This window comes from Castor canadensis, chromosome 3 (genome assembly GCF_047511655.1).
Source record: "Castor canadensis chromosome 3, mCasCan1.hap1v2, whole genome shotgun sequence".
NCBI classification, from domain to species: Eukaryota; Metazoa; Chordata; class Mammalia; order Rodentia; family Castoridae; genus Castor; species Castor canadensis.
Window position 1 is genome coordinate 122,459,975 of NC_133388.1, and position 27,037 is coordinate 122,487,011.

General features: G+C 36.2%; 1 protein-coding gene and 1 pseudogene across 2 annotated transcripts in view; one reads left to right on the forward strand and one right to left on the reverse strand.

Annotated features, from left to right (window-relative positions):
• Positions 1-1,018: 1,018 nt before the first annotated feature.
• On the reverse strand, positions 1,019-7,405 carry LOC141421436 (BRCA2 and CDKN1A-interacting protein-like; annotated as a pseudogene).
• Armc1 (armadillo repeat containing 1) overlaps positions 6,719-27,037 on the forward strand; it is a 37,838-nt gene continuing 17,519 nt past the window's right edge. The window contains exons 1-3 of one of the 2 annotated variants that reach the window (XM_020167512.2): positions 6,719-6,907; positions 12,673-12,890; positions 24,895-24,986. In XM_020167512.2, the coding sequence (XP_020023101.2) occupies positions 12,708-12,890; positions 24,895-24,986 (275 nt within the window). In that variant the 5' untranslated portion in view covers positions 6,719-6,907; positions 12,673-12,707. Of the gene's footprint in view, positions 6,908-12,672; positions 12,891-24,894; positions 24,987-27,037 lie in introns of those variants that run through there. The other variant, XM_074068595.1, reaches the window with a different exon arrangement.

The following is a 27,037-nucleotide window of genomic DNA, read 5'->3' on the forward strand; positions in this document are numbered from 1 at the left end:
GTAACCCAAATTTATCACTGTTTTACTTGCAAAGGCAGATCCGTAGAGCTGCTAAATACCCTTTTACCTTAAGAGTAACACATAGCTTTTTGTTTAGTTGTTGAATACATTATATTTGCATATACAATTTTAGGGCAAAGGAAGTGGTACAGTGGTAAAGCACTTATCTAAGCATGTACGAGGCCCTAGGTTTGATACCTAGGGTGGGAGGGCATGAAGGAAAGAGAAAGGGAAGAGAGAGAGAGAGAGAGAGGGAGAGAGAAAGAGAGAGAGAGAGAGAGAGAGAGAGAGAGAGAGAGGGCTCTGCTTCCCAAGATCTTGTCCTTGTCCCACTCATTTCAGGTGTAAACCTGGATTGCATCTTTTCATATATTTTTCATGCTCACATAATAATAAACTCAGATAATCTATAAACATGTATTTGTTATTTTTTTAAAAAATGAGATGAATATATATAGTTTGCAGCACTTTTTTTTACCACATAATGTTGTAGAAAATTTTCAAGATCAATTTCTACTGCTCTAATTTTTTTTGGTGGGGTACAGAACCTTGCTTTGTAGCTCAGATTAGCATCTAACTCACAATCCTGCCTTATCCTCCCAAATACAGAGATTATAGGCATGCACCACCATACTTGACTCTAATTAATTTTCATTAATGGTTATATAATGTTCCATAGCATGAAGATTTTGTACCATGATTTATTAAAACATTCCTCTATTGACACAAACCTGTTGGATGTGGTTTTTGTTTTTTTACTATATACAGTATTACAAAAAAACATATTTGTCCTTATATCTTTCTACACTACTTTTTCTTCCTATGGTTTAGATTCTTGAGATCACAATTGGTTAGAAATATATTTTTTCTTATTGGAAAATTTTAATCAACTCTTCATAGTTTGACCAACATTTAAAAAAAAAACAGATATGAAACAGAACCCTACTTTTTGTTGAGGATTTAATCTGAATAAAGTTGTGAGTTTTTCAGTTAATCTTCACTGGGTTTTCTCATAATTTTACATAAACAAGCTGATTACTCTCCACAGGCTAGATAGATGTTCTTTCAGTTTTTCTATGATTTTGCTTATTTTGTCACCTAAATTAACATCACAGTTCACAAGGGCTTCATTGGTACATCATCCCAAGACCATCTAGCTCCTAAACAAGTGTCATTCTCCTCCTGCACTTTGTAGCTGAACTTGAGAATTTCCTTCTCATAGAAAAATTCTTCCTGCGCATTTGCAAACATTAATATAGCCTTCTTTTGGATGATCCATCTATTCTTGGAATTGGGTTTTCCTGCTTCCATAAATGTCTTACCAATCAGCAGGTAGCAGTAGTGCTTCCCCCATGGCTTATTAGTTTTGTGGCCTCTGCTATTTCTTTCTGAAGCTACTGGTGCATGGGCAGAGCAATCTGTGGATGGATGCTGATGAATCTTCCACATATTAGAAAGCCACAGGTTTAGTGGCGTCACTTAAAACCTTATCCAGTTGTTCAACCATGTTCTTTTCACAGAAGCTTAAAACCAACTCTTTTGTTTAGCACACTGGGTACCCTTTCTTTCAGTTAAGTTTAAAGGGCTTATGAATCCAAAAATCTCATCTTCATCCATATCATCATCACTGTCTCTGAAACATTCTTTTTTTAAAAAAAATCACACTCCCAATATATGTCAGTTAAATTAAGAGATCTGTTAGTTCTGCAGTGTTCACAGGAGGCTTTTGGAAAAGCTGCTGAATGCTGGGGGCATGATTCAAGTGGTAGAGCTGTCCCAAGTAAGCATTAGGCCCTGTGTTCAAGCCCCAGGACAGCATTAAAAAATTTAAAATATTACTGGATGCCTGTGGCTCATGCCTGTAATCCTAGCTATTTGGGAGGCTGAGATTGGGAGGATCGAAGTTTGAGGGAAGCTTCAGCAAAGAGTTTGCAAAACCATATCTCCAAAATAAACAGACCACAATGGACTAGAGGTGAGGCTCAAGAGGTACAGCACCTGCTTTGCAAGTGTGAAACCCTGAGTTCAAACCCCAGTCCCACCAAAATAATAATAAAAAGGGAAAGGAAAAAGCTGCTGTAGTAATTCTGATCTAAGATGGAATAAGCTTTGAATTCAATACTCACTTCCTTGTCAATGATTTCTTCTTCTTTGTCCCACTGGACCTGGGCTCCCACGGCTGAGGGACCTCACTCTCCAAGGCTCACTCTTTGGCCCTGGGCCTCAAAATGTAATGTTTTGGGGGCTAGAGGTATGGCTCAGTGGTGCAGTGCTTGCCTAGGAAGCATGAGGTCCTGAGTCCAAACCCCATTTGTGCAAAAAAAAAGTAATATATTTTTAGATTTGATTTTGCTGGATTACTCTGTAAAATGCCATGATAGTTACATTTCTGTAGAAATATTTGAGAGCCCTTTTCTTACCCATCATCTCTGCCAGCAACATTGTGTCATTTTAATTTTGGGCATCTGATCAGCATCAAGGAATTATTCTTAGGGTTATTTGCATTATTACAAGTGAGTTCACATATCTTTCCATGTTTATTGGCCACATGAATTTTCTCTTTATCAAATACCAATTTATATTCATTACCAAATTTCCATGGGGTTGCTTATTCCTTTCTTGTTGCTACCCACTATCTGCTCATGGAGTTGCATATACCCCCAAACTTATTGTCTATTGACATTGCTTATGTATTTTTAACATGTTAAAAATCTTTTTATAGTGCTCAAGATCAAACCCAGGGCCTCAAAATATGCTAGGAGCTGCATATGCTGAGCTATACCCCTGGACTACCAAATTTCCTTCTTAATAAGTCAAATATGCCCATTTTCTTTTAATTTCTGATTTTATAGTCGTGTGTAAGTCCCCCAACCCATATATCCAGGTAGTATATGTAGTCTTCAAGATTCAAGTTTTAATTCATTTGGAATTTAGTTTTTGGTAAATGATGTAATATTTGGTTCCAAATTTATTTTTGTCCACATGGATAGCCAGAGATTCCATTTATAATCATTTCTCACTTTAAAAAATTTGTATTTTGATATGTTTGATAGTATATATATAGTTCATGAATAATAACATACAAATGTCAGAGCTGTGTGCTCAAAAATATTTTTAAGATGAAAAGAGTTCCTTGATTAAGAAATTTCCTTAAGCTCCTTAAACTGTGAGCTCTTTGAGGGCAAGGATTATGTTTTTCCTATCTTTGAATCCGTAGCTATGATTGGCTCTAGTAAAATGTATGTGTGCAAAAAATGATTGTTAAATAATCCAGTGAATGACATTGCCAGTGTCTGAATCATGAATCTTAAGCAACACAGCTATTGAGAAACCTGGCATTCCAGCTGTGTCCTGTTTGAAGTTATTCAAGGCTAAGAATAAGCAATGACTCATATGGTAGGTAGTATAACTTCATTAGTGTTAAGTTCAGACACTTGTAGTATGGGAATATTAATTCTTAAAACCTTAAATATTTCCCTAAGGCTTGTAATCCAGAGGTGTTTAAGAATAGTAATTATTTTTGTGTGTGTGAATACAGCCCCTGGGTTTTGCTGCCAGTCATCTTTTCTTTGCAATGGAGTTTGCAGGAAGAATTAGCCTCTTCAATATTTAAAAAAAATTATTAGGATATATTCATTATATGGTGGGGATTCATAGTGACAATTCCTATTAGACTTATATTGTACATAATTTACATTACCCCCATCAACCTCCTCCTCAGCCCCCTCCCCACCCCGCCCAAAGCAATTGCAAGAGGTATTTTTGTTCTGTTTCATACAGGTATATGAAGTCCATCAACCATATACTGTCATATTAATCTCCTTTCTTCACCCTCTCCCTTCCTACTAGTTACCCCCCCCCGCCCCTGCACACAATGTGCCTATTTTACAGTCCTGGTTTTCGTTAATATTTAAGTTGGCATTCAAAGGCATGTCTCAATGTATGCCCACTGTGAGTGTGTTTTACTTTGGTCTGTTCAATCCCTTCGAATACTCTCCTTTACTCCTTTACCTCCCACCACCCATTTTTTTTGACAGCTTTCAATACACATCCTTATAGCTCTACCTTCACATCTTATGGTATGCGATATTACTGATATGCTGTCATTCTCTTTTCCTTTCCCTCCTTCCCACAAGTTCCATAGAGTAGTTCCACTGTTACAAACATTTTCTACATCTGAGTTTTGTATATGATCATGCTTGTTTTTGTTTAGATGTTTATCTTTGGATCTATCTTCCACTTATGAGAGAAAACGTGTCTTATGTGTTTCTGATCCTGGCTAACTTCACTTAACATGATGTCCTCCAATTGCATCTGTTTACCTTCAAACCCCATGTCATTATTCCTTGTGGCTGAGTAATACTCCATTGTGTATATATACCACAATTTCATGATCCATTCATCGATTGTAGGGCATCTGGGTTATTTCCACAGATTGGCTATTGTGAATAGTGCTGTGATGAACATTAGTGTACAGGTGTCTCTACTGTATCCTGTCTTATGTTCTTTTGGGTAGATGCCCAGGAGTGGTGTCACAGGGATTCAGTTCTCCCAGAAGCATTTGTTGAAGAGGCTGTCTTTTCTCCATCGTTGGTTTTGGGCTTCTTTGTCAAAGATCAGTTGGCTACAGATGCGTGGGTTTATGCCTGGATCTTCTATTCTGATCCATTGGTCCTCCTGTCTGTTTTTGTGCCAATACCACATTGTTTTTATTGTTATGGCTCTGTAGTATAGTTTGAAGTCAGGTATTATGATGCTTCCAGCATTGGACTTTTTGCTCAGAATTGCTTTGGCTATTTGAGGTCTTTTGTGTTTCCATACGTATTTCATGATTGTTTTTCTATTTCTGTGCAGAGTGTCATTGGAATTTTGACAGGATTGCACTGAACATGTAGATTGCTTTTGGTTGTATGGACATTTTCACAATGCTTATTCTACTGATCCACGAGCATGGACGGTCTTTCCATCTTCTGATGTCTTCCTCGAGTCTCTCTTCAGTGGTTTATTGTTTTCCTTAAAAAGGTCTTTGGTTTCTTTCATTAAATTTATTCCAAGGTACTTTATTGTTTTTGATAACTTCATCAATATTTTAATGGCAGAAGTATGATTATATTCAATTTTAGATTGTGAACCTCCAAAAGATAAGGACTCTGTGGAACAGTCTTCGTTGTCCGCAGTCTGGATAGTGTCACAAACTTTTGCTATTTACTAATTGGGAAAATCCTGCCTTTTCCTTTCCTAATATACAAATTAACCCTAGCAAAAGTTGCAAGTTTGCTTTCCAGGGCTGTTGAGTTATTTTCAATAAAATACTGGACAAAATTTCATTGAGTCAACTAGATGGGTGATGTTTAACCTGATTTTGCCCTTTGAACTGACTATATTTACTTTTTCTTTTTTTCACTTTCTATATTTATAATTTCCTTTCAAGCTCTCCGTTTTTTCCCCTTTGAATTCTAGCAGGTGCTCTAGTTGATTGTTCCAGAAGGCTGGTTTTCCTACCACTGGACATTATACTTCATCTCTTTCTCTTTCCTTTTATTTTTTTCTTTTAAATTGAGACTCAGTGTTCACCTGCCACCACTCCGTCTTGTGGCTTTGAGAAACCAAAACCATGTCAGGCTTGTTTTTGCTTTAGGTCAAATTGTGTGAAAGAGAGACTAGTATTTGTTTTTTACTTAGCTTTACTTTGCTCCTGTTTTTTTCTTGAGTTCATTATAATAGGATAACAGGTTGGTTTTTAAATTCATTTACAAAGTTTTGGAGATATTAGCAGGTTACAGTCCAGGATACTTATTCTTACCCACAGTTTCCCAGTTAAAAGTCTCTCAAATTCCGTCTAACTTTAATATCTGAGTTACAAAGAAGAATTCAACTGTAAAATGGCCAATGCAAAATGTGTAATTGGAATTGAATGCAAAGGATCTATTATTTTCAGTTTCACCTGTGGGATTTAGCTTACACTTTAACACAAAAATATTTTAAGGAACAAAATCCATACCGAAACAAAACCTTCAGCGATGACTATATATAAAAGAAGTACATGTATGCCTTTACTTTGACAAATAAAAGGCAATATTAACAAACATACTTCATGACGAACTTGAGAAAATTCTCTAATCAGAAGCCCCTTACAAGGGAGGGAAAAAAGCATGTTCCAATAAGAAATTACTACTTTAGCCGATCAACCAAACAAAATAATAATTTACATCCTTAGCTTTGCTAGAACAACGCAGTGAAGGCCAAGAAACAAACAAAATCCAAGGAACGCCTAATAAGGTATTAACTTACTTCACAGTAAAAATTCAAAGAAAACCTTTATTATGAAGTAAGACTCACAGAAACGGATGGTTATGTGAAACTGCTTTATTAGAACTGAAAAAGAGCTGCTACAGAAGTAACGTTCAACTCGAATCTGAACACAAGCGGAGAAGCCGACCCACCGCGTGGAACGCTGGGAACTATACTCGGCAGGCGCTTGGCTTCTCCTGGGGAATCACATTTCTTTGGTTAGTGCTTGGAGGACGGAGAGCCCTTAGGGCCAATCCAGTGTTCTGGGTTTTCATTGGATCAGTGCATTGAACACTTTTCAGCGCATTTCTCTAGTTCGCCAATAAGCACTTTAGTATAGTAACACCTTCACTGATTGGGTAGTTTTCCTTGCGTTCGACTCATTGCCAACCAATGGGAGGGCAGGACCGACATAGGTGCCAGGGTCACTCGGGGAGAGTGTGCAGAGCCTTCCCCGCCAGCGCCTTGGCTCTTGTGCTCCGTGAGTTAGGTCGGTTATTCGCGATTGCTCAGGCCCGCTGCTAACGCGGGGACTCGCTCCGCGCCGCCTGGGACCCCTACCTCAGGCGTGGCCCTGATGGTGCGGCAGGCTCTGGACTCCTAAGCCTCTGGAGCGGTATGTAGAGTCCAGAGGCGGCCGCTGGGAAGGCCGTGGGAAGTGTCCCCTGCACTGAGCCACCAGCCGGCGGGGGTGGGGGCGTCAGCTTGCCTTGCTGTCAGGATTCAGCCGTACTTCCCTCGAGGCGTTTCTAAACGCCCTGTCCTTAGGAGTCCCGTGACGGTTATCTTCCTCCCCGTCTCCCACTTCCAAACTTCAGTAGCCCTGGCGTTACTAGAAGTGGGTGTCCTCTCGTCTCTTACCTTTATCTCTTCAGGTGGTTCTTTGGTGATGCAACTTCAAGTCTCCAGAGCGATTGGTCTTGTTTGTGTTTGACTTGATTTAAGAAAGACGAGTGTTCATTCACGTCTCTGTGTTTAAAATACTGTTCTTGTCGGGCGTCTGTGCTGTTAGCAGCTCCGGTAATGATTCCACCCCTGCACCCGGCGGAATAGACGTCCCCACAGGATCAAGTATTGTGCTTGTTTGACGATTGCCTTGGGGATAATTTACCATCTCGCGGTTTTTCTTTTTCTTCCCCCCCCCCCGCCCCCTCATCCGGACATCTGCTCCGGATTGTTGTGTGAGAAAACTGAGGCTTGGAGGAGGTAACTCTCAAAAGAGTTACAGTAAGGAGAAAGCCAGCCGTTATCTCAGTGCTTGTTTATTTTTTTTTAAACCTCTCTCGATAAGGATTTAGGTTATTGTGTACCCTGTGCAGTTCTTAGCATGTGAGTTAAATGGTGAAGCTTGGCTGGAAGTTTAATAAAATCTTTCAGTCATCTGCCAGGTGTCTCCCGTGTATCTAACGCCTTGCTCCTAGAAGTGCAATACGCAGCATAGTCCTCACCTAGAAGTTTGGAACTTTCATAATCTCAGGCCGGCTCCACCACTGAATCAGAATTGGCTTTTGGCGGGCGCGGGGCGGGGGGGCAATCCTGGGGGGTTGAACTCAGAGCCTCACATTTTACTAGGCAGGTCTCTACCACTTGAACCATTTCAACAGCAGGCATGTGCTTTTTAACAAGATCCTTTAGGTGATTAGAGTGCTCATTAAACTTTGGGGAGGGAACATTCATTGTGTTAAAATATTTTGTTTGTCCAAATTGAACTAAACAAAAAAAATAAAAGCAAGCAGTATAGCCACTGTGTTGTAATAACACTGGAATGTGGAAAGACAAGAACAGGTTTTTTTATAGTTTGTCATAGCAAATTGTGATTTTTTTTTTTTTTTTAGAAAAATTAAAAATGTTAGCATTGGCAAATTTGGCTTAGTACCCCAGAATCTTAACATAGACATCAGTATTTAATCATAATTCAAAATTACCTTGTAAGCTGTCAGATGCTTATTTTAAAATAAAAGAAACAGACATCAGAAATGTTAAATACTTCCGCTGACATGATCTATGTACGGTCTAGTTCCCCACTATAATCTTTCCCCACAATTTTGTTATGTTTTTTAAGATATTCCAGTTAGTTTCCTTGGAAGGAAAGGGGTAGGTTTGCAACTGTTTGTGTTTTTTCCAGTTTATTAATTTGATTATCTGATAATAAAACTGAAATCTAGTGCCAAATTCATACAATCTTATATTGCTCAGTACTTAAAAGTCTATTGTAGAGTTTTAAGTATCCACAGTTTTATTCTGATGTTCATCAGTATATTAAAAGGACCTTCATTTATAGACCAACATAAAATCTTAGGGGCTCTTATTTGCACCGGAAGTCACCTGGTGTGCTTAAGTGTTGGGCCATACCTCCAAAGATTCTTCCTTAGATCTGGTGTAGGCCTAGGAATTTGTATTTAACAGTCTTAGTTTATTCTGATGTAGGCTGTGCAGGTCCACACTTCTTGGTGTTAATGTTTTCAATAAAACCACAGCTAGAAAACTTGATTGCTGTTGAGCCTAATGTGGTATTCCTTGTAGAAAAAGGTAAGAGGTTTTTTTTTTCTTTTCTATAAAAAACTTTATGGTTCATTGACTGCTGTAAAATTGCTCAAATCAGCATTTTAGGTTATTAATTTTTTTTTAAGTCAGAACTGGTGGCTCATTCCTGTAATCCTAGCACTCAGGATACTGAGGCAGAAGAATCGGGAATTTGAAGCCAGCCTGGGATACATAGTGAGACATTGTCTCAAAGATCTAAGAAAAGAAAAAATATTAAAATAAGAAAATACAAACAAACTCTTAATCATTGAGTTCTTTCCTGAAGTTTTACATAAAACCTCTAACTTGGAGGGCAAAACACAGCTTTGGCCTGCTCTTACCTTCAGTTCAGCATCATAAGAAATGTGGCACTTGACCACAGTACTGCTGGGTAGATTAGTTAAGTTCTTCCATGCCTATAGATATTCCTGACCTTTTCCTAGGTAGATCACAGTTTGAACCTTTTCCTTCTCTCTAGGCTTTGAAGGTTGGAAGTTTCAGTTATTTTGGAGTTTGTTTATCTCAAAGGAACAGGAAGATTATAGCTTTTAAAGAATCATTTCCATTGAATAGTTATCTAATGATTGATGTCTTAGGTAAGAATGGAACCCTCTAGTTTCAAGGCCTGTGTTCTATGAAAAAGCCATTACTCAGAAGTACTTGGTTCTTAGCTGTGTCTTGGCTCTTGGACCTTTGAGTCCGTAATTGGTTCTACAGCGCCATTAAAAAATAGTTTTATTATATCTTGAATATCTTGAAATAGCATACATTAATAATACGAGGGGGTTTCATTGTCGTAACTTCATACATGTGCACAGTGTACTTTTAACAAATTCACCTCCATTATATTCCTGTTCCCTCCTTCTGCCTTTTTAATACAATGTTTGATGAGTTTCATTATGCTCTCTTTGAACATATACATGTAATGTGTTTTGATCCTCTTCCTCCCCTAAGAGTCCTTTCCTTTTCCCTCCTCCACTTTTCCACCGATCCCCCCAGACTGTCCCCCTTCCTCACATTCGTGTCCTGTCATCATCATCATCATCATCATCATCATATTAGGTTTAGGTTTCACAAATAAGCAAGAGCATGTGATACTTGACTTTTGAGCTTGTCTTCTCTTGCTCAACATGAGGCTCTCCAGTTCTATCCATTTTCCAGCACATGACATAATTCCATTTTTTATGGCTGAGTAATATTCCATTTGTGTGTGTGTGTGTGTGTGTGTGTGTGTGTGTGTGTGTGTGTTTGTATGTATATGTATGTAGATACCATAATTCCTTTATTCATTTATTGATTGTTGGATACCTTGGCTCATTTCCACAGGCTCATACCTGTATGCAGGTATGTCTCTTCTATATTGATTTACACTTCCTCAGATATATGCCCAAGAGTGGTATGGCAGTGTCATAAGTTATGTCTAGTTTAGTTTCTTTAGGAACTGACAATACTGATTCCCTTAGTGGTTGTATCCATTTACGTTCCCACCAACAGTGTATGAGGGTTCCTTTTTCCCTGCATCCTCACCAGCATTTGTTGTTTGTTTTCTTGATGTTCAGTTTCCATTTTCAATACAACTTTTGCTGGTGACAGCACATATAGCTATGGATAACCTGGTTTGTAGACAAGGATGTTGAGGATGCTGGTAATAGAGTCACCTAAGAGACAACATACCATAAACTCCTTAGTCATAGCCTGTTCTTCTATCCTGACTTTTTAAAAATTACAGTAGTAACTATAATATTTTCATTTGGGGAGAATTCCCTGCAAATACTATCCTGCTATAAAGTCCTTTTCTCACCAAGACCTTTGTTTTGCATTTGCTTGGAGATTTAAAAAAATTTTGTCAATTTAATGTATTTCCTTAGGAATATGATTTTTTTGGGGGGGCAAGTATCATGAGTTAAAGATCTTTAGTGGTTTTTAAATTGCTAAGAAGTTACTCCAACATTCTTTAGTGAATATTACTATTTTTCACTGATTTTTGATAATATGTATCTTAAACTACCATTTTTTTTGAACATTTATTGTGTGCTTGGCACTAGACTAAAGCCTTGCTGTGTATTTTCATTTTATTTGATAGTTGCTGTGATTAACCTCATTTTATGGCTGAAGAAATGATACAAAGAGTTTATTAGGCAAGAGTTTAACCTTGCCTAATATCACAAGGTTTGCAAGTGATCCAGCCTGGATATAGCTTACTTGGGATTCTTATATTGAATGATAAATAACTTGGGAGAAATAACTTTTGTGATGTTGAGGATTGAACCCAGGGCCTTACACATGCTGGGCAAGTGCTATACCAGTGAGCCATGTCCCCAATCCAAAGAATTATCTTTATCTCTCACTTTTCTCCTACTAGTGTTATTATTTTACTCTTAACTTTGTATATTTCGATGTGTAGTAAGGCCAGTTCTACTTTATTACCTTTTTCCCTCAAAATAACTTCAATAGTCTTTCTAAATTTACAGAATAATTTTGTCCCTTTTGCCCTCACAGTATACATTGTTATTAAAATTAACATTAAACTCATTAATTTGTGGAAAGCAGTTATACTTTTATATTCTCCCCAATAAAGAGTATACTTTGTCATTTGGTTAATTGAAGTGATTATTTTTAACTTTCTGGTTTTATGAAGATTATTCCTTGATTTATTTTTTTCTTCTACCACTTGAGCCCACTCTAAGCTCTTTTTTTTGACTTTTGTAGGCTTTGTATATTACATTTTCTAAAATACTCTGTATTTTGTTGTTGTTAATTATTTTTTGTTGCTGTTTTTACTAATGTAGCCCAGGCTGGACCAATTCATGATCCTCCTGCCTCAGCCTCCTGCACGCTGGGATTACAGGCCTGTGCCACTCTGCCTACTACTCTGTTTACTTATATGGAGAAAAGATAAGCTGAACTTAAAAGGACTGTATGAAAAGAAAGACTGTTAACTAAAAAGCAAAAGGATTGGGGTCTGGCTCAAGTGGTAGAGTACTTGTAAGTGAAAGGCCTTGGATTCAATAATTCAATCCCAAGTGTTACCAAAAAAAAAAAAAAAAATTCAGCCCAGTTCTATATTAGCTTTGGTAACTTGGAACAAATTATTTAACTTCTTGTAACTATTTCCTTATCTGTCAAATGAATTATACCTCAAATTCTATTTTCCTTTTCCTGTTGCTTTTGTATTAGGCAGACATTTGTGCTTAGATTGAGTTCAGATTCAGCATAAACTCTCAAACTGCTGGGTTGAGGCACAGTTACAAGGTTTCCTGGCTTGGAGAGCCTTCTTTGACTCCTTTTTCTTAGGGGATTTTATGTTTTATAGACTCATTGTGCTGAGATTTTGTTCATAGATTAGTAAGAAAAAAGTTTTATCAGCTAGGCATTTTTCCTTAAGGCATTTGTTTTATTTATTTTTTTAGTGGTACTGTGTTTGAGTTCAAGGCCTTGCACTGTGCAAGTGCTCTATCACTTGAGCCACACTCCAGCCTTAGGCATTTGTTTTAGACTCAGAAGTGTTCTAGGGGAAAAAGCCTTGGCTATGTTACAATTTGAGAAGTATAGCAAAGGTTACAAGCTTGAACCACAAAGATCTTGTTTGTTGAGACGTTGGTGTTAAAATATGTATTGCTAAAAGGGAATGCATTGGAATATTGAGGATGACATATGTTCTTTAAACATTGTGCACACGTAAATAACCTGATTTCTTAAGTCAGCTTCCAATGTTCATTTTATTTTTCTCAAACTGTGGAATTGTTTTTTTAAATTTAGATTCATCTGCTGCTTTCTAAAGATGTAATCCTGGTTATTTAACAAGCATCGTAATGTCTCTTAGCAGCATAGAACTAATTTTGCAAACCTTTTCTACAGAGTTTAAGATTTTGTATATGTGCATGGCATAGAAGATGAATTCTTCCTGTTCCACCATGAATGAAGAACCTGATGCTCTAACAGTAGTTAACCAGCTACGGGATCTAGCCGCAGATCCATTGAATAGAAGGGCCATCGTCCAGGATCAGGGATGTCTGCCTGGCCTTATTTTATTTCTGGACCATCCCAACCCTCCTGTTGTCCACTCGGCTTTGCTCGTAAGTTGCCTTTAGTATTTTCAGTCTCAGTGTTATAATTTTATAGTTAAGGAGAATTTGCAAAGGTATTAGATGATGTGGAAAAAATTTGGAAGACAATAGAGCAAATAATAATTTTTATTTATTTTATCTGTTTGTGCAAACATACAGAAACTATGGTGTGTATGTAGTCCTTTTACATAAATGTTAGCATGCTACATGGGTTTTATTCTTTAACACAAATGGTGGCATACTGTATACACGGAATGTGGTATAACTTCTAATTTTCAGTTAATAATATGCCTATTTTGTCTTTTTTGTGATTTTATTAGCACATTATAGTTGTATAGGGGGATACATTGTGATATTTACCTATGTGTCTAAAATATATCTTATTTGGATTTACCCACTCCATCGTTCTCCCTCTTCCCTCTCTCCTCTTCTTAGAACAATTTCAACAGGTTTCATTCTTCTATTTTCATATATGGATACAAAATACATCCACCATATTCACCCTCATTCCCCCTTTCCCTGTGCCTACCCACTTCCCACTAGTACCCACCCCCAGAAAAGTTTTATTTTTCCCCATGCCCTTCATTTTGTTTTTTTTTTAAGTACATACTGATAGTCCAAGGGGGTTTTGCCTTGGTACTTCAGGTCTGTATATAGTGTACTTTGATCAAATTAACGCCCTCCCTCACTGTTACTTACTCATTCTCTATCACCAAGTTCCCTTAATATTCTACAGTTTACTGCACAGTGCATTATATTATATTCACATATAAATAGGCTCTTTCAATATTTTTAATTCGCTAACATTTATCATTCTCTCACCTCTCTTAGCCCCTTCAGAAGGACCACTAATACAATTTTGTTCTCTCTCTCACCATATATATATGTCTGTGTGTGTATATGTATCATATACACATATGATCATACATATATGTATATATGATCATATATGTTTCTATATATACATTTAATTTATAGGTCTAACTTCCACATAAGAGAAAAAACATATGACCTTTGATTTTTTTTTTTTTTTGAGCCTGGCTTAGTTCACTTAACATGAAGTTCTGCAATTCTATCCAGTTACCTGAAAACAACATAATTCAATCTCCTTTATGGCTGAATAAAACTCCATTGTGTATATATACCACATTTTCTTAATCCATTCATCAGTTGTGGGACATTGGGTTCCTTCCAAAGCTTGGCTATTGTAAATAGTGCTGCAGTAAACATGGGTGTGCAAGTGGTTCTATTGTATGCTGGAGCACATTCTTTTGGCTATATGCCTAGGAGTGGTATTGCTGGATCATATGGTAGTTCTATTTTTAGGTTTTTGAGGGACCTCCATGTTGCTTTTCATAGCAGTTGCACTAATTTACATTCCCATGAACAGTGTAGGAGTGTTCTTTTTTCCCCACATCCTTGCCAGCATTTACTTTTGTTTGTGTTGTTGATGACAGCCATTCTGACTGGGCAGAAGTGAAATCTCAGTATAGTTTTGATTTGCATTTCCTTTATAGCCAAGGATATTGAGCATTTCTTCATATGTTTATTGGCCATTTGTGCTTCCTCTTTTGAGAATTGTCTGTTCAGTTCATTTGTGCATTTATTCAGTGGGTTGTTGTAGTTTTTTGAGCTCTCTGTATATTCTGGTTATTTGTTCCTTGTCAGATGTATAGCTGGCAAAGATTTTCTCCCATTCTGTAGGCGGCCTCTTCAGTCTGGTGATTGTTTCCTTTGCATATTTTGGGCACTTTTGTTGAAAGTTAGATGGCTGTAGTTGCGTGGGTTTGTTTCAGGGTCTTCTATTGTACTCCATTAGTCTTCATGTCTGTTTTTGTGCCAGTACCATACTGTTTTTATTACTATGGCACTGTACTATATTTTGAAGTCAGGTACTGTGATACCTCCAGTGTTGCTCTTTTGGCTCAGGATTGCTTTGGCTATTCTAGGTCTTTTGTGCTTCCATATGAACTTTAAGACTGGCTTTTCTATCTTGGTGAAGAATGTTGTTGGAATTTTGATAGGGATTGCATTGAACATAGATTGCTTTTGGTAGTATAGCCATTTTCACATTATTGATTGTTAATCCATGAGCATGGGATATCCTTCCATCTTCTAATGTCTTTATTGATTTCTTTCTTTAGTGACTTGTTATTTTCATTGTATAGGTCACATTATTTGTTAACTTTATTCCTAGGTATTTAAATTTTTTGGGAAGTCATTGTGAATAGTATTGTTTTCCCGATGTCTTTTTCAGACTGTTCATTGTTTGTGTATAGAAATGCTACTGATTTCTGTGTATTGTTTTTGTATCCTGCTACTTTGCTGAAAGTGTTTATGAGCTCTAATAGTTTTTTGGTTGAGTTTTCAGGGTCTTTTGGGTATAGGATCATCTTATCTGCAAATAGGGACAGTTTGACTTCCTTCCTTCCCTATTTGAATCCCTTGAATTTCTTTCTCCTGTTTTGTTGCTCTGGCTAGGAATTTTAGCACTATGTTGAATAAGAGTGTTGAAAGTAGACACCCTTGCTTACTTCCTGATTTTAGAGGAAATAGTTTCAGTTTTTACCATTAAGTATGTTGTCTATAAGTTTGTCATATATAGCCTTTATAATGTTGAGAAATGTGTCTTTTATTCCTCGTTTCTTCAGAGCTTTTATCATGAAAGGATGTTGAATTTTGTCAATGGATTTTCTGCATTTATTGATATGATGTGGTTTTTGTCCTTGATTCTGTTTATGTGTTGTATTATGTTCATTTAAAAAAATTTTATTGTTGTGCTGGATAGGGGTACATTGTGGCAATTACAAAGGTTCTTACAGTGTATCATACTTGAATTCACCCTGTATTACATTTGTGGATTTGTGAATGTTGTCTCATCCTTGCATCCCTTGAAAACTTGATCTTTTTAATGTGTTGTTGGATTCTGTTAGCAAGTATTTTATTGAGGGTTTTTGAATCTATGTTCATCAAGGATATTGGCTATAACTTTCTTTTTTCGATGCGTCTTTATCTGACTTCTATATTAGGGTAATATTAGCTTCATAGAATGTGTTTGGTAGTATTCCTTCCTTTTGTACTTTATGGAATAAGGTGAGGAGGATTGGTGTTCTTTAAAAGTCTGATAGAATTCAGCTGTGAATCCATCAGGACCTGGGCTTTTCTTTGTTGGGAGATTCTTTATAAGTGTCTCAATCTCATTACTTGTTGTAGATTTGTTTAAGTTTTTAATAACCTCTTGGTTCAATTTTTGTTAGTCATATGTGTCAAGAAACATCTATTTCTTCTTCATTTTCCAGTTTGCAGGAGTATAGATTTTTAAAGTATTCCCTTATCATCTGAATTTCATTTATGTCTGCTGTAATATTACCTTTTTCATCTCTGATTTTATTAATTTGGGTCTTCTTTCTTCTTTTGGTTAATTTGGCTAGAGGTTTGTTTATTTTTTCCAAAGAATCAGCTTTTTGTTTCATTGATTCATTGTATTGTTTTTTTGGTCTCCAAATCATTGATTTCTGTCCTGATTTTTATAACCTCTTTCTGTCTATTACTTTTTGAGTTGGCTTGCTCTTGTTTTTCTAGGAGTTTGAGATGTATCATCAGATTATTTATCTGAGATCTTTCTTAATTTTCTGATGTGGGGACTCATGGCTATACACATCCCTCTTAAAACTACCTTTTCTGTGTCGCATAGATTCAGGTAACTTGTGTCCAAATTTTCATTTGATTATAGGAATTTGTTAATTTCTTTCCTAATATCTTCAATGACCCAGTGATTGTTCAAAAGTGTGATGTTCATTCTTCATGAGTTTAATGTTTTTCCTTGCTATTAATTTCCAATTTTATTCCATTATGGTCTGTTAGGATACAGTGGTTTATTTCAATTTTTTTTTTTTTGTATTTGTTGAGGTTTGCATTATGATCTAAGATGTGGTCTGTTTTGGAAAAAGTTCCATGGGCTGCTGAGAAGAACGTATAATCTGCTGTCATAGGATGAAGTAGTCTATAAATGTCTACTAAGTCCATTTTGTCCAAGGTATTGTTTAGTTCTAGGACGTCTTTGTTGATTTTCTGCCTGGACATTCTGTCTGTTGAAGAGAGTGGGATATTGAGATCTCCCACAATCATTGAATCAAGTCCTATCTGTTCCTTTAAGCTCAGAAGTATTTGTTTTATGAATATGGGGGCTTCGATGTTCAGTGCATATATATTTAGAATTGTCATATCTTCTTGCTGGATAGTTCCCTTTATTAGTATGTGGTGACCTTCTTTATTTCTTCTGACTGATATTTGCATAAAATCTGCTTTGTCTGATAGAAGAATAGCTATTCCTGCTTGCTTTCAGTTTCTGTATGCCTGGTAAATCTTTTTCCAACCTCTTAGTTTGTGTGTGTCTTTGTTGTGAGGTAGACAACAGGTTGTTGGATCTTGCTTTTTGAGCCAATCTGACAATCTATGTCTTTTGATAGGAGAGTTAAGTCTATTTATATTTAGAGTTATGATTGAGAAGTGTTTCCTGATTCTTGTGTTTCTATTGCCTTTTCTTTAGATTGAGTCTCCTGTTGATTGTTCTTTACTTTTGGCTTTGTTCAGCTTGGACTTGTTCTGGTTTTCTGAGTTGATGCTTGTTGTTTTCCTAGCTCTTATAGGTTCATCAGTTCCCCTTGAGTTTTATTCCTTTCTAGCCTCTTGTATTTGTGATTGTTTTTTGTTCTGTTCTATGTGTATTATTCCCTCAAGTGTTCTTTATAATTCAGGCTTGGTGAACATGAACTGCTATAGCTTGTCTTTGTGTTAGAAGGTCTTCATTTGTTCCTTGAGGTCGAAGCACAGGTGTGCTGGATAAAGTATTCGTGGTTGGCAGTTATTCTCTCTTAGAGCTTGAATTATATTGCTCCGTGTTGTCCTGCCTTTTGGGTTTGTGCTAAGAGGTCTGAGGTGGTTCTTTTTGTGTGTGTGTTTATTACTGGGGTTTGAATTTAGGACCTACACTGTGAGCCACTCCACCAGCCCTTTTTTGTGGAGGTTCTTTTTGAGATAGAGTGTCTCGAACTGCTTGCCCAGATCGACTTTGAACTGTGATCCTCCTGATGTCTGCCTCCTAAGTAGCTAGGATTACAGGCATGAGGCACTGGCTTCAGGTGATGCTTATGTGTTTACCTTTGTATGTAAGCTGGCGTTTTTCTCTTGAAGCTTCCAGTATCCTTTCTTTGTTCTCTAGATTTGGCATTTTAATTATGATGTGTCATGGGGTGGTTCTTCTCTGATTATGTCTGTTTGGAGTTTGAAATGTCTTCGGTATAAGGGTGTCTATATTGTTACATAGATTTGGGAAAATTTCTGCTGATTTCATTGAACATACTTTCTGTGCCTTTAGTTTGTATTTCAGCTTTTGCCACCTTGTGAATTCTTAGGTTTGATCTTTTGGTCATGTCTCAGATTATGTTCATCTGTATTAACTTGTTTTTTCTTTATGACTGCTTGCAAGCAGTAGCTCCTCAATCTTGTTCTCCATCTCTGATATTCTTTCTTCTGTTTGATCTTGTCTGCTGATAATACTATATCCATTGTGGTTTGTATTTAACTTACTGAGGTTTTCATTTCTAACATTTTTAACTTGGGTTGTTTTTTTTTTTCATAATTTCCATTTCCTTGCTGAATTTCTCTTCCATAATGCTGACTTTCTTGTCAAGGTTTTGGATTGATTTCCTAACTTCATTTATTTTGTTTTGTTTTGGAGATAGGGTGTCACTATGTTGCCTAGACTGGTCTCCAACTTCTGGGCTCAATTGATTCTCCTGCCACAGCCTCCTAAATAGCTGGAATTATAGTCACATGGCACCACACTTGGCTCATAAACATTTACTTTTTTTTGTGTGGAGCTGGGGCTCAAACTCTGGGCCTTCTGTGTTCTAGGAAAACACTTTACTACTGAGATACATTCCCAATCTATCAGTTATTAAGAAATCTTTTCTTTTTTACAGTACTTAGATTTGAACTCAGGGCCTTCCTTGTGCTTGCTAGGTAGATGCCAGCAAGCCATGCCCCAGCCCAGTTATTGAGAAATCTTGAGGGTTGTATTGGAGCAGTACATGTATACACTCAAATTAAAAAAGGTGCTTTTTTCCTCCCTGGGGCAGGGTATTGACATCAGGGTCTTGTGCATGCTTAAGCATGTGCTCTACTGAACTCTACCCTGACCTCCCAGCAGACACATTTTTGTCTATTTCATAACAGCTTTTTAAGATATCAGATAATTATCTTAAATTCACATGTTTAAAGTGTACAATTCAGTGGCTTTTATTATAGTCATAGAGTTGTGCAACCATCACTACAATCAGTTTTAGAAGAGTTTTGTTTTGTGACAGAGTCTCAGTATGTAATGCAGGCTGGCCTGGAACTTGCTGTGTAGAGATCTTCTTGCCCTTGCCTCCCAAGTGGTGGGAATATGGGCATTTGCCACCGTGCCTGCTTTAAGACATTTTTATTACATCAGAAGGAAACTGTGCTTTTTACCTATTGCCTCATATTGCTCTGCTCCCTATCCATACGCAACTCCTAACTGCTTTCTGTCTGAATTTTTTTACATAAATGGAATCATATAAATAGAATCATGTAATCATATAATGTGACAGGGTTCTTTAACTTAATACTTAACATAGTGTATTCAAGATTTATCCATGCTGCAGTATGAATCATTTCTTTTTTTCCTTTTTTTTTTTTTTTTGGTGGTGCTGAGGATTGAACCCAGAGGACTTGTACATGCTAGGCAAGTGCTCTACCACTTAAGCTATACCTCCAGCTCTCAATTCTTTTTATGGATAAATAATATTTTATTGTAAGAATATGCCACATTTTGTTTATACATTCATTAGTTGTGGACATGACACTTTTTATTTTAATATAAGATGAGAAGGAAAGATAAAAGAGAAAAGTATATAGGATCAAAGCTAATAACGCAAAAGAAATATGTGGGCTAGAGAAACATGTCAAAAAAAACAACACAAGGCAATCAGACAAATCCAGAATGTAATAGTTTTTTGAGGACAGATAATGTGGTTCTTTGCATAGTAACTGACATTCAAAAGAAAGGCAGCTAGTTAGAGGAGGCAGGAGGGATGGTGATAAGTATTATTGATTAAAAGACATGTAAAGGGTGTAGCAACTAAACGTAACATGTAGAGCTGATTTGAATCCTGATTTGAACAAATCAACTATAAACTTTTTTTTTTTGGTAGCACTATGGTTTGAACTCAGGGCCTTAAGCTTGCTAGGCAGGCATTCTTACTACTTGAGCCACTCTACCAGCCCTTTTTTGTGATGGGTTTTTTTCAAGGTAGAGTCTTTTCAAACTATTTTCCTGAGCTGGCTTCGAACTGCAGTCTTCATGATCTCTTCTCCTGGGTAACTAGGATTATAGGCATGAGCCACTGGTGCCAGCAACTTAAACAAGTTTTAATAGCTGAAAATGAGTATGGATTACATAGTAGATGATATTAAAGAATCATTATTACTGTTGCAGGATATTATAATCATTAAGATAATTTAGAAAAACCAATTTCTTTGGGATGTAATGACATTTATTAATAAGATACTTTCTCTTAGATTTGCTATGAAATACTCAGCTGTGATTATGGGCAGGGGAGATAGATGAAACAAGATTGCAAATTCATTGATAATTGTTGTAGCTGAATGATGGGTACATAGGGGTCACCACACATTTTCTCTCCTTTGTGTGCTCTAAAATTTCTGTAGCAAAGTTTAAAAGAAAATTAATGTAATAGAAAGCTGGGCATGGTGGTACATGCTTACAAACCCAGTGCTCAGGAGGAGGATTGTGAATTCTAGCCCAGCCTGGGCTACATAGCAAGACTGTGTCTAAGAATGAAAGAGAGAGGGGAAGGAAGGGGAGGAGAAAGATAAGGGGAGAGTAAAGAAATGAGGGAAAATTAATAGAAATTTTACTTACCATCCTTTACTTAAGAATCCCTAAATTCCCCCATTTAATTCATTTTCATGTTTGTACAAAAATATGCTTTTCCTTTTAGAGTACCAAACTATATGAGTTTTCAATTTTGCTCTCAGAGAATGATGTTTAACCAGCAAAACTGATACTGCTGTGAGTGTGAACAGTAGTAACAAATGGGAAAAAATATCCTGGCTCCTGTTTCAGTAAGCAATAAAGATGAGAGTGAGCGCCTCTTCCATTTTGTTCTTCTTGCCTGACCCCGGGCACTTGTATATTAGTTACCATATGTTGTCCTACTGGCATTGTTGCATTCCTCCTTTTTGTTTCTTTTATTCAACTCTTTTGTTCTTCCATGTGCTGCATTTTGGATAGTTTCTATGGCTACATTTCTAAACAGGGTCCTAGAGCTAAAGGAAGTCTTTTTTTTTTTTTGAGACAGGGTCTTGCTATATAGCCCAGATTGGCCTCAATCTTGTATTACTCCTTCCTCAGACTTCAAGTAGCTGGGATTACAGGTGTGCACCACCATGCCTGACCAGAGTATGGAAGTTTTGAGGAGAAGGATTTCCTGATTACAGAAAATGGGAAAGGCTGCTGACTAAGGAAGACCGTAAGATTGTTCAGCAGTGTTGAGGTACTGCTTAGTTTGGTAGCACTGAATAATGTGACACTTAGGACTTGATTATCAAAGTACTTTTTCTCTGCAACTTCAGGCCTGCCATAGGCCCTGAGAGTCAAATAGTTGGAACTGTCTGAAGTTGAAAGTTGGCCAGGTAAGTTGGACAGAATGACTATGCAGAAAGGCTTGCATTTTGGCAATGGAATGGTTGAAATGGTAAACTATAGGTGGTAGACTGAATAGTAAGGCAAGTAAATCATAGAGAGATGGGGCTAATGAGAACATAGAGGGATCAGTGGACAAAAGTTCCCAATAAGGTTGAAGAAAACACATAATGTTTTCATAATTCCTTTTTATCATTCCAACTGACTCTTGGTACACCGTTTTTATTTTAGTTTATTTAGTGGTTACTGTACGTTTTGTAATGTGCATTTTAACTATCAGACTATCTTTAAATGAGTCATAAGCTTCATGTATAGTGTAAGAATCATACAATAGTATATTTCCATTCCTTTCTCTATTTTCTTTGTGCTATTTTTGTTATTCATTTTACTTCTACATATGTTTAAACACCCACAGTGCATTTTTGTTCTTTAAACAGCCAATTATCTTTTAAAAAGATTAAAATGTTTGAATGTATTTTATAGTCCATCTTTACCATTTCTGGTTCTTCATTTCTTAATATAGATTTCAGATTCAGTGTCATTTTCTTTCTGCCTGAAGAACTTCCATTAACACTTTTTGCAGTACAGATTTAATAGTGATCTTTTTCCTCATGTACTTTAAAAGATGTTGCTGTCTTGTCTTCTGGTTTGTATAATTTCTAGTAACAAAACTACTATAATTCTTATCTTTGTATGTAAGATAAGCCTTTTTTTGGCTTCATCTGATAATGTATTACTATTTTTCAACATGTGATTGTAATGTGGTTGGTGTGAATTTTTTTGTGTTTTGTTTTTGTTGGTGTTTTACTTGGGATTTGTTGAGTTTTGTAAATCTGTGGACTTACAGTTCTCATCAGATTTAGGAACTTGTCATCAGTTTTTTTCCCAAGATTTTTTCTTTCTCTTTTCTCCCACTCCTCCCAGTCCACAGTTACATGAATATTAGTTATTGTATGTTGTCCCACAGAGAACTGTTGTATTCCCCCTTTTCATTTCTTTTATTTGAATCTTTTTTTCTTCCTTTGTTGCATTTTGGAACTGTTTCTATTATATACTTTAAAATTCACTCTTTATAATGTCTTAACTGCCATTCATCCATCAAGTACGCATTTCATTTTTCATATAATCTTTTTGTCCTCCAGAAGTTAATCTTCTATTTCTAATTCTATCTACTATATCTTTCTTTTTTTTTTTTAATAGCACTGGGGATAGAAACCATAGTCTTGTATAAGTAAATGCTCTCCACTGAGATAATCCCCAGCCCTTGGTTTTTTGAGACAGGGTTTCACTATGTATTACGTACTGGCCTTTCACTTGCCAGGAAGGCCTCCAACTTGTGAGTTCTAGGATTCCAGGTGCGCACTGTCATACCTAGCCATGCCTGGTAATTTCTAATCAAATGTGGCATATTAAACAGTTTATTGTTTTGGGGTGTTTTTTAAAAAATATTCTTTATTCTGGGTTGCTGTGAATTTATTTGAGACCATCTTTTTTTTTTGGTGGTACTGGGGTTTGAACTCAGGGCCTCATATTTGCTAGGCAGGTGCTCTACCACTTGAGCCACTCCACCAGCTCCAATTTGATTTTTTAAGACTTCCGTGGGTTTTGTTATGGTAGATCCAACAATATAGATATTCTATATCTGTACTGCTAATGTGAAGCTCTTCTGAGACTTCTCCCTGAGTCTCATGTGTGGCATCTTATACTCTTCTCAGCTCATTGTGAACTTCAGGAATTTTTTCCCCTACTTCTTTTTTCCTCCACATTTGTTATTACTACATAGTTGTACAATGTGGAGGTTTTCATTGGGATATTTCCATACATGGATGTAATGTACTTGGATCACATTTACTTTTATTACTCTTTCTATACCCCCCTTTTAAAAATCTTTCTTTAAAAAAAATGGTTTTATTATGACCTTTTCATACATGCATAAGTGTACTTCAATCATATTTTCCCTTTCTGACCCTTCTGTCCCTACTTTCTGATTGCTTTATTCCCTAGCAACATGACATGTACAGATCAGTATTCAACCAACAATCCTTGGATATCTGTATCTACATACAGAGGAGAGTTCTCTTTTTGCTATTCAGATCTTTCCTCTCTGTTACTCTGCTCTGTAAATTCTAGCTGCTGCAACCTCTTCAAGTCTGATCTTTTCCTCCCAACTTAGCGAGATCCCTAGACTCTACTTGGGTTTCCCCTCCTATCCTAAAGTCTGGAAACTGTTTCCAGTACAGGAAAGAGTGGCAATTGTAGGGCCCACTTCATCCTCTTTCTTTTCTCAAGGATTACTGTCTTCTTCATGATCAGAGTCTGAAAACAGGGATTAATACATGTTGTGTGTGCTAGTTCATTTTATGGAGGGAGGCAAGTTCCCAAAGCAGGTAAACTTTCATTGAGATGAAGTGGAAGTTATAGTAGAAGTAATTGCAGAAAGGAGAAGAAGTTGTTGAGTTTGGATTTCATAGATGACACATTTTTAGTAAAACCGCAGACTTGGGAATTGAACGGCAAGGGACCAGTGGAAATGTGAAAGGTGAGTAGACTGAGATGATGGTTTTGGGTTGTGTAGTACACAAAGATAGTCCCCTGAGAATCAGGTACCAAAGTCTTCAGTGAATAAAGTATAAACTCTAGCTTTAAAAAGGAACAGCTAAATAAGATACTTAAAGAAGCAACATGTGAAGGAAGTACTTGTAAAAATGTACTTCAGTATTATGAGAAAACATCTAAGAAAAATTAAACTCACAAAATGGAAAATTTGTGAGCATTAGTTCATCTTCTGTTTTTCATCTAAAAAAAAAAAGAACATATTTAAATTATAGTGAAAGTAGAATCCATTCGTTTTGTAAAGGTCATTGTATGTTTTGTCCCTCTTAGCAATTTAATTAATGTGTAAAAAGCCTCTAGGAAATTGGTGGTTCTTGGGACTACTTCTTGAGATTAATAAATTGGACTACCTCTTGTCAAGATGAAGTGGTAAAAAAAACCCTGAACATTCTAATTTTGACCTTGCAGATCAGGTAGACACTTAAGTTCCAAGAAGCAAATTCAGCAACTCCAGCTCAGAGAATCCTTTCTCCCTTGGGGGATTGTTCTGGTGATCACATTTAAAGAAGAATTTCTAAACAGTTCAAAACTAGTTGATTCCAAAAATAAATACCTTATTTACCTTCTTTTTTCTCATGTACTAAGGTAGTAGTGGTTTTATTTTTAATGTTTGGACATGTGAATAACCTATTGCCGTTTCCTCTGTAGGCTCTTCGATACCTGGCAGAATGTCGTGCAAACAGAGAAAAGATGAAAGGAGAGCTGGGTATGATGTTAAGCTTGCAGAATGTCATCCAGAAGTAAGTAAATTATGTAGAGTATCCAAGTGAAGTGGAAACATGAACTTTGTTAAATGTAAATTGATTGATAACATTTAACTCACTGAAATTTTATGTTCTTATTTTTTAGCTTTCAAATATAATTATGAAATTTTGATTCTAATAAAAGATGTACTGTAGGTTATATGTCTAAAATATTTTGATAAAATATTTTGATAATATTTTATTGACAAACATTATGAAAATGTTTAGATTTGACTTAAAATGTTGACAAACACTAAGCTTATGAATTTGTATTTATTTATTTGGTGGGACTGCGGTTTGAACTTAGGGCTTCACTCTTGTAAAGCAGGCACTGTACCACTTGAGCCATGCCTCCAGTCTGATGAATAATTTTTTAGAAAAGAAAATCCTATATTTTATGAAGTTTTGTAAAGTGTATATAAGTTGATTTGCTAGCAGAGCAACACAGATAACTAATCACATTTGATCAATTGCAGCATTACAGTATGGTGCAACATTTTTGTTATTTCATCCTGGTGTTACTCAAAAGAACCTCACAAAGTCATGGCAATTAAAAGTTACTTTGGTGAAATTTTCATGAACCTCATTAAAAGGTTTCTTGGCGACTTAAGAGCCATTAAATTAGATTTTTAACTAATGAGTGGTTTGTGTATTCTAATAGGCATATCTATTGAAGTTGAAAATAAATAGTACAAACAAAAAGGTGTAGAAAATTAGATTTAAAAATATTAAAATATGCTTTATATTTGAACTTCAAAAATTTAGAGTTTAGAGGTACCACAGATTTATCCTACAAAACAATTTCTTGGTTTAGTTGGCTCAAGAATGTGCTTATGTATGTAATAGGTAAGAGATATATCAGTAAAATAATAATGAGACTGCTTTGATTGTTTATAAGAGAAATAATGTCAGTTCAAGTCATTCTCTTGGCAAATTATCTGAAAAGGATATCCTAAGATGGAGTTAGAAATGGATGAGGCTTATTGTGGGATATAGTCTGTGAAGATAAAGTGGAATGGAGCAGGAAGGGGCAGAGAAAGTGTACAGACTACAATGCAGATCTAACATTTGTGAAAGAGAAAAGAAGCAGAATGCTGCAAAGAGAGTCTCAGATTACAATACAGATCTGACAGCCAACTCCATTGGATTGCTCCAAGCGAAGAGTACCTTTTAGAGGAGTTCTACATTGAGCAGAAATGACTAGATCTTAGCACTCTCTGATTAGTTGTTGGCTAGGGACTAAGAGCACACCCTTGGGTTAATGATGGATCTCAAATCCTTATAGCAACAGGACAAATCCTTTTCTTGAAGAGTGATCTAAGCAGTGTATCTGCATGGCTTCTGCAAGTGGCTTATTTTTTTTTTTTAATTCAAATGAAGGTTATATATTTAGAACAATATGGTGATCATTGATTTACAAGCTTTGTAAAAAAAAAATCATATCTGTTTGCCAAAATAACCATTAAAAGTTTATCAGAAGGTTAATAAAATTATGTGTTTTGGCTGGTAAATATCAAGACTATGAAGTGTTAGAATCAGGTTTTGGTTCAGCATGTTTAATATCATGTTGTAAACTACCTTGTGGTACGGACATGATACTCTTTTTTAAAAAACATTAAGGAGCTATAATAGGACTTAAAGGTTTAAGAATGAAAACTTTGTTTATAATTTTATGATTATATATATGCTTTGTAAAGGTGTGTAAAGTGTAAATTAAATAGAATTAGCTTCAACATACTAAGAAATCTCTTTCTTAGAATAGCTGAATGATCTTCTATCAGTTTGTTTTCTCCTTTTGAATTTTTAGATGTTGTGTTTTTGGAAGTCAGGCAACTTTCAAATTGTGATAATCCAGGGACATGCCATAACCTGGTCTTATTAGTTGGTTTCCTATTTAATTAATGATTTTGATTAAATGTGCTGTTGTACAACCTGGTGATGGATTTTCAAACTCAATAAGCCATGAATTTAAAATGATACTAGAAAACAGTTACACGATACATGCTTTTCATTTTTTTTTGTTAAATTTTTATTTTGTTCATATGTGC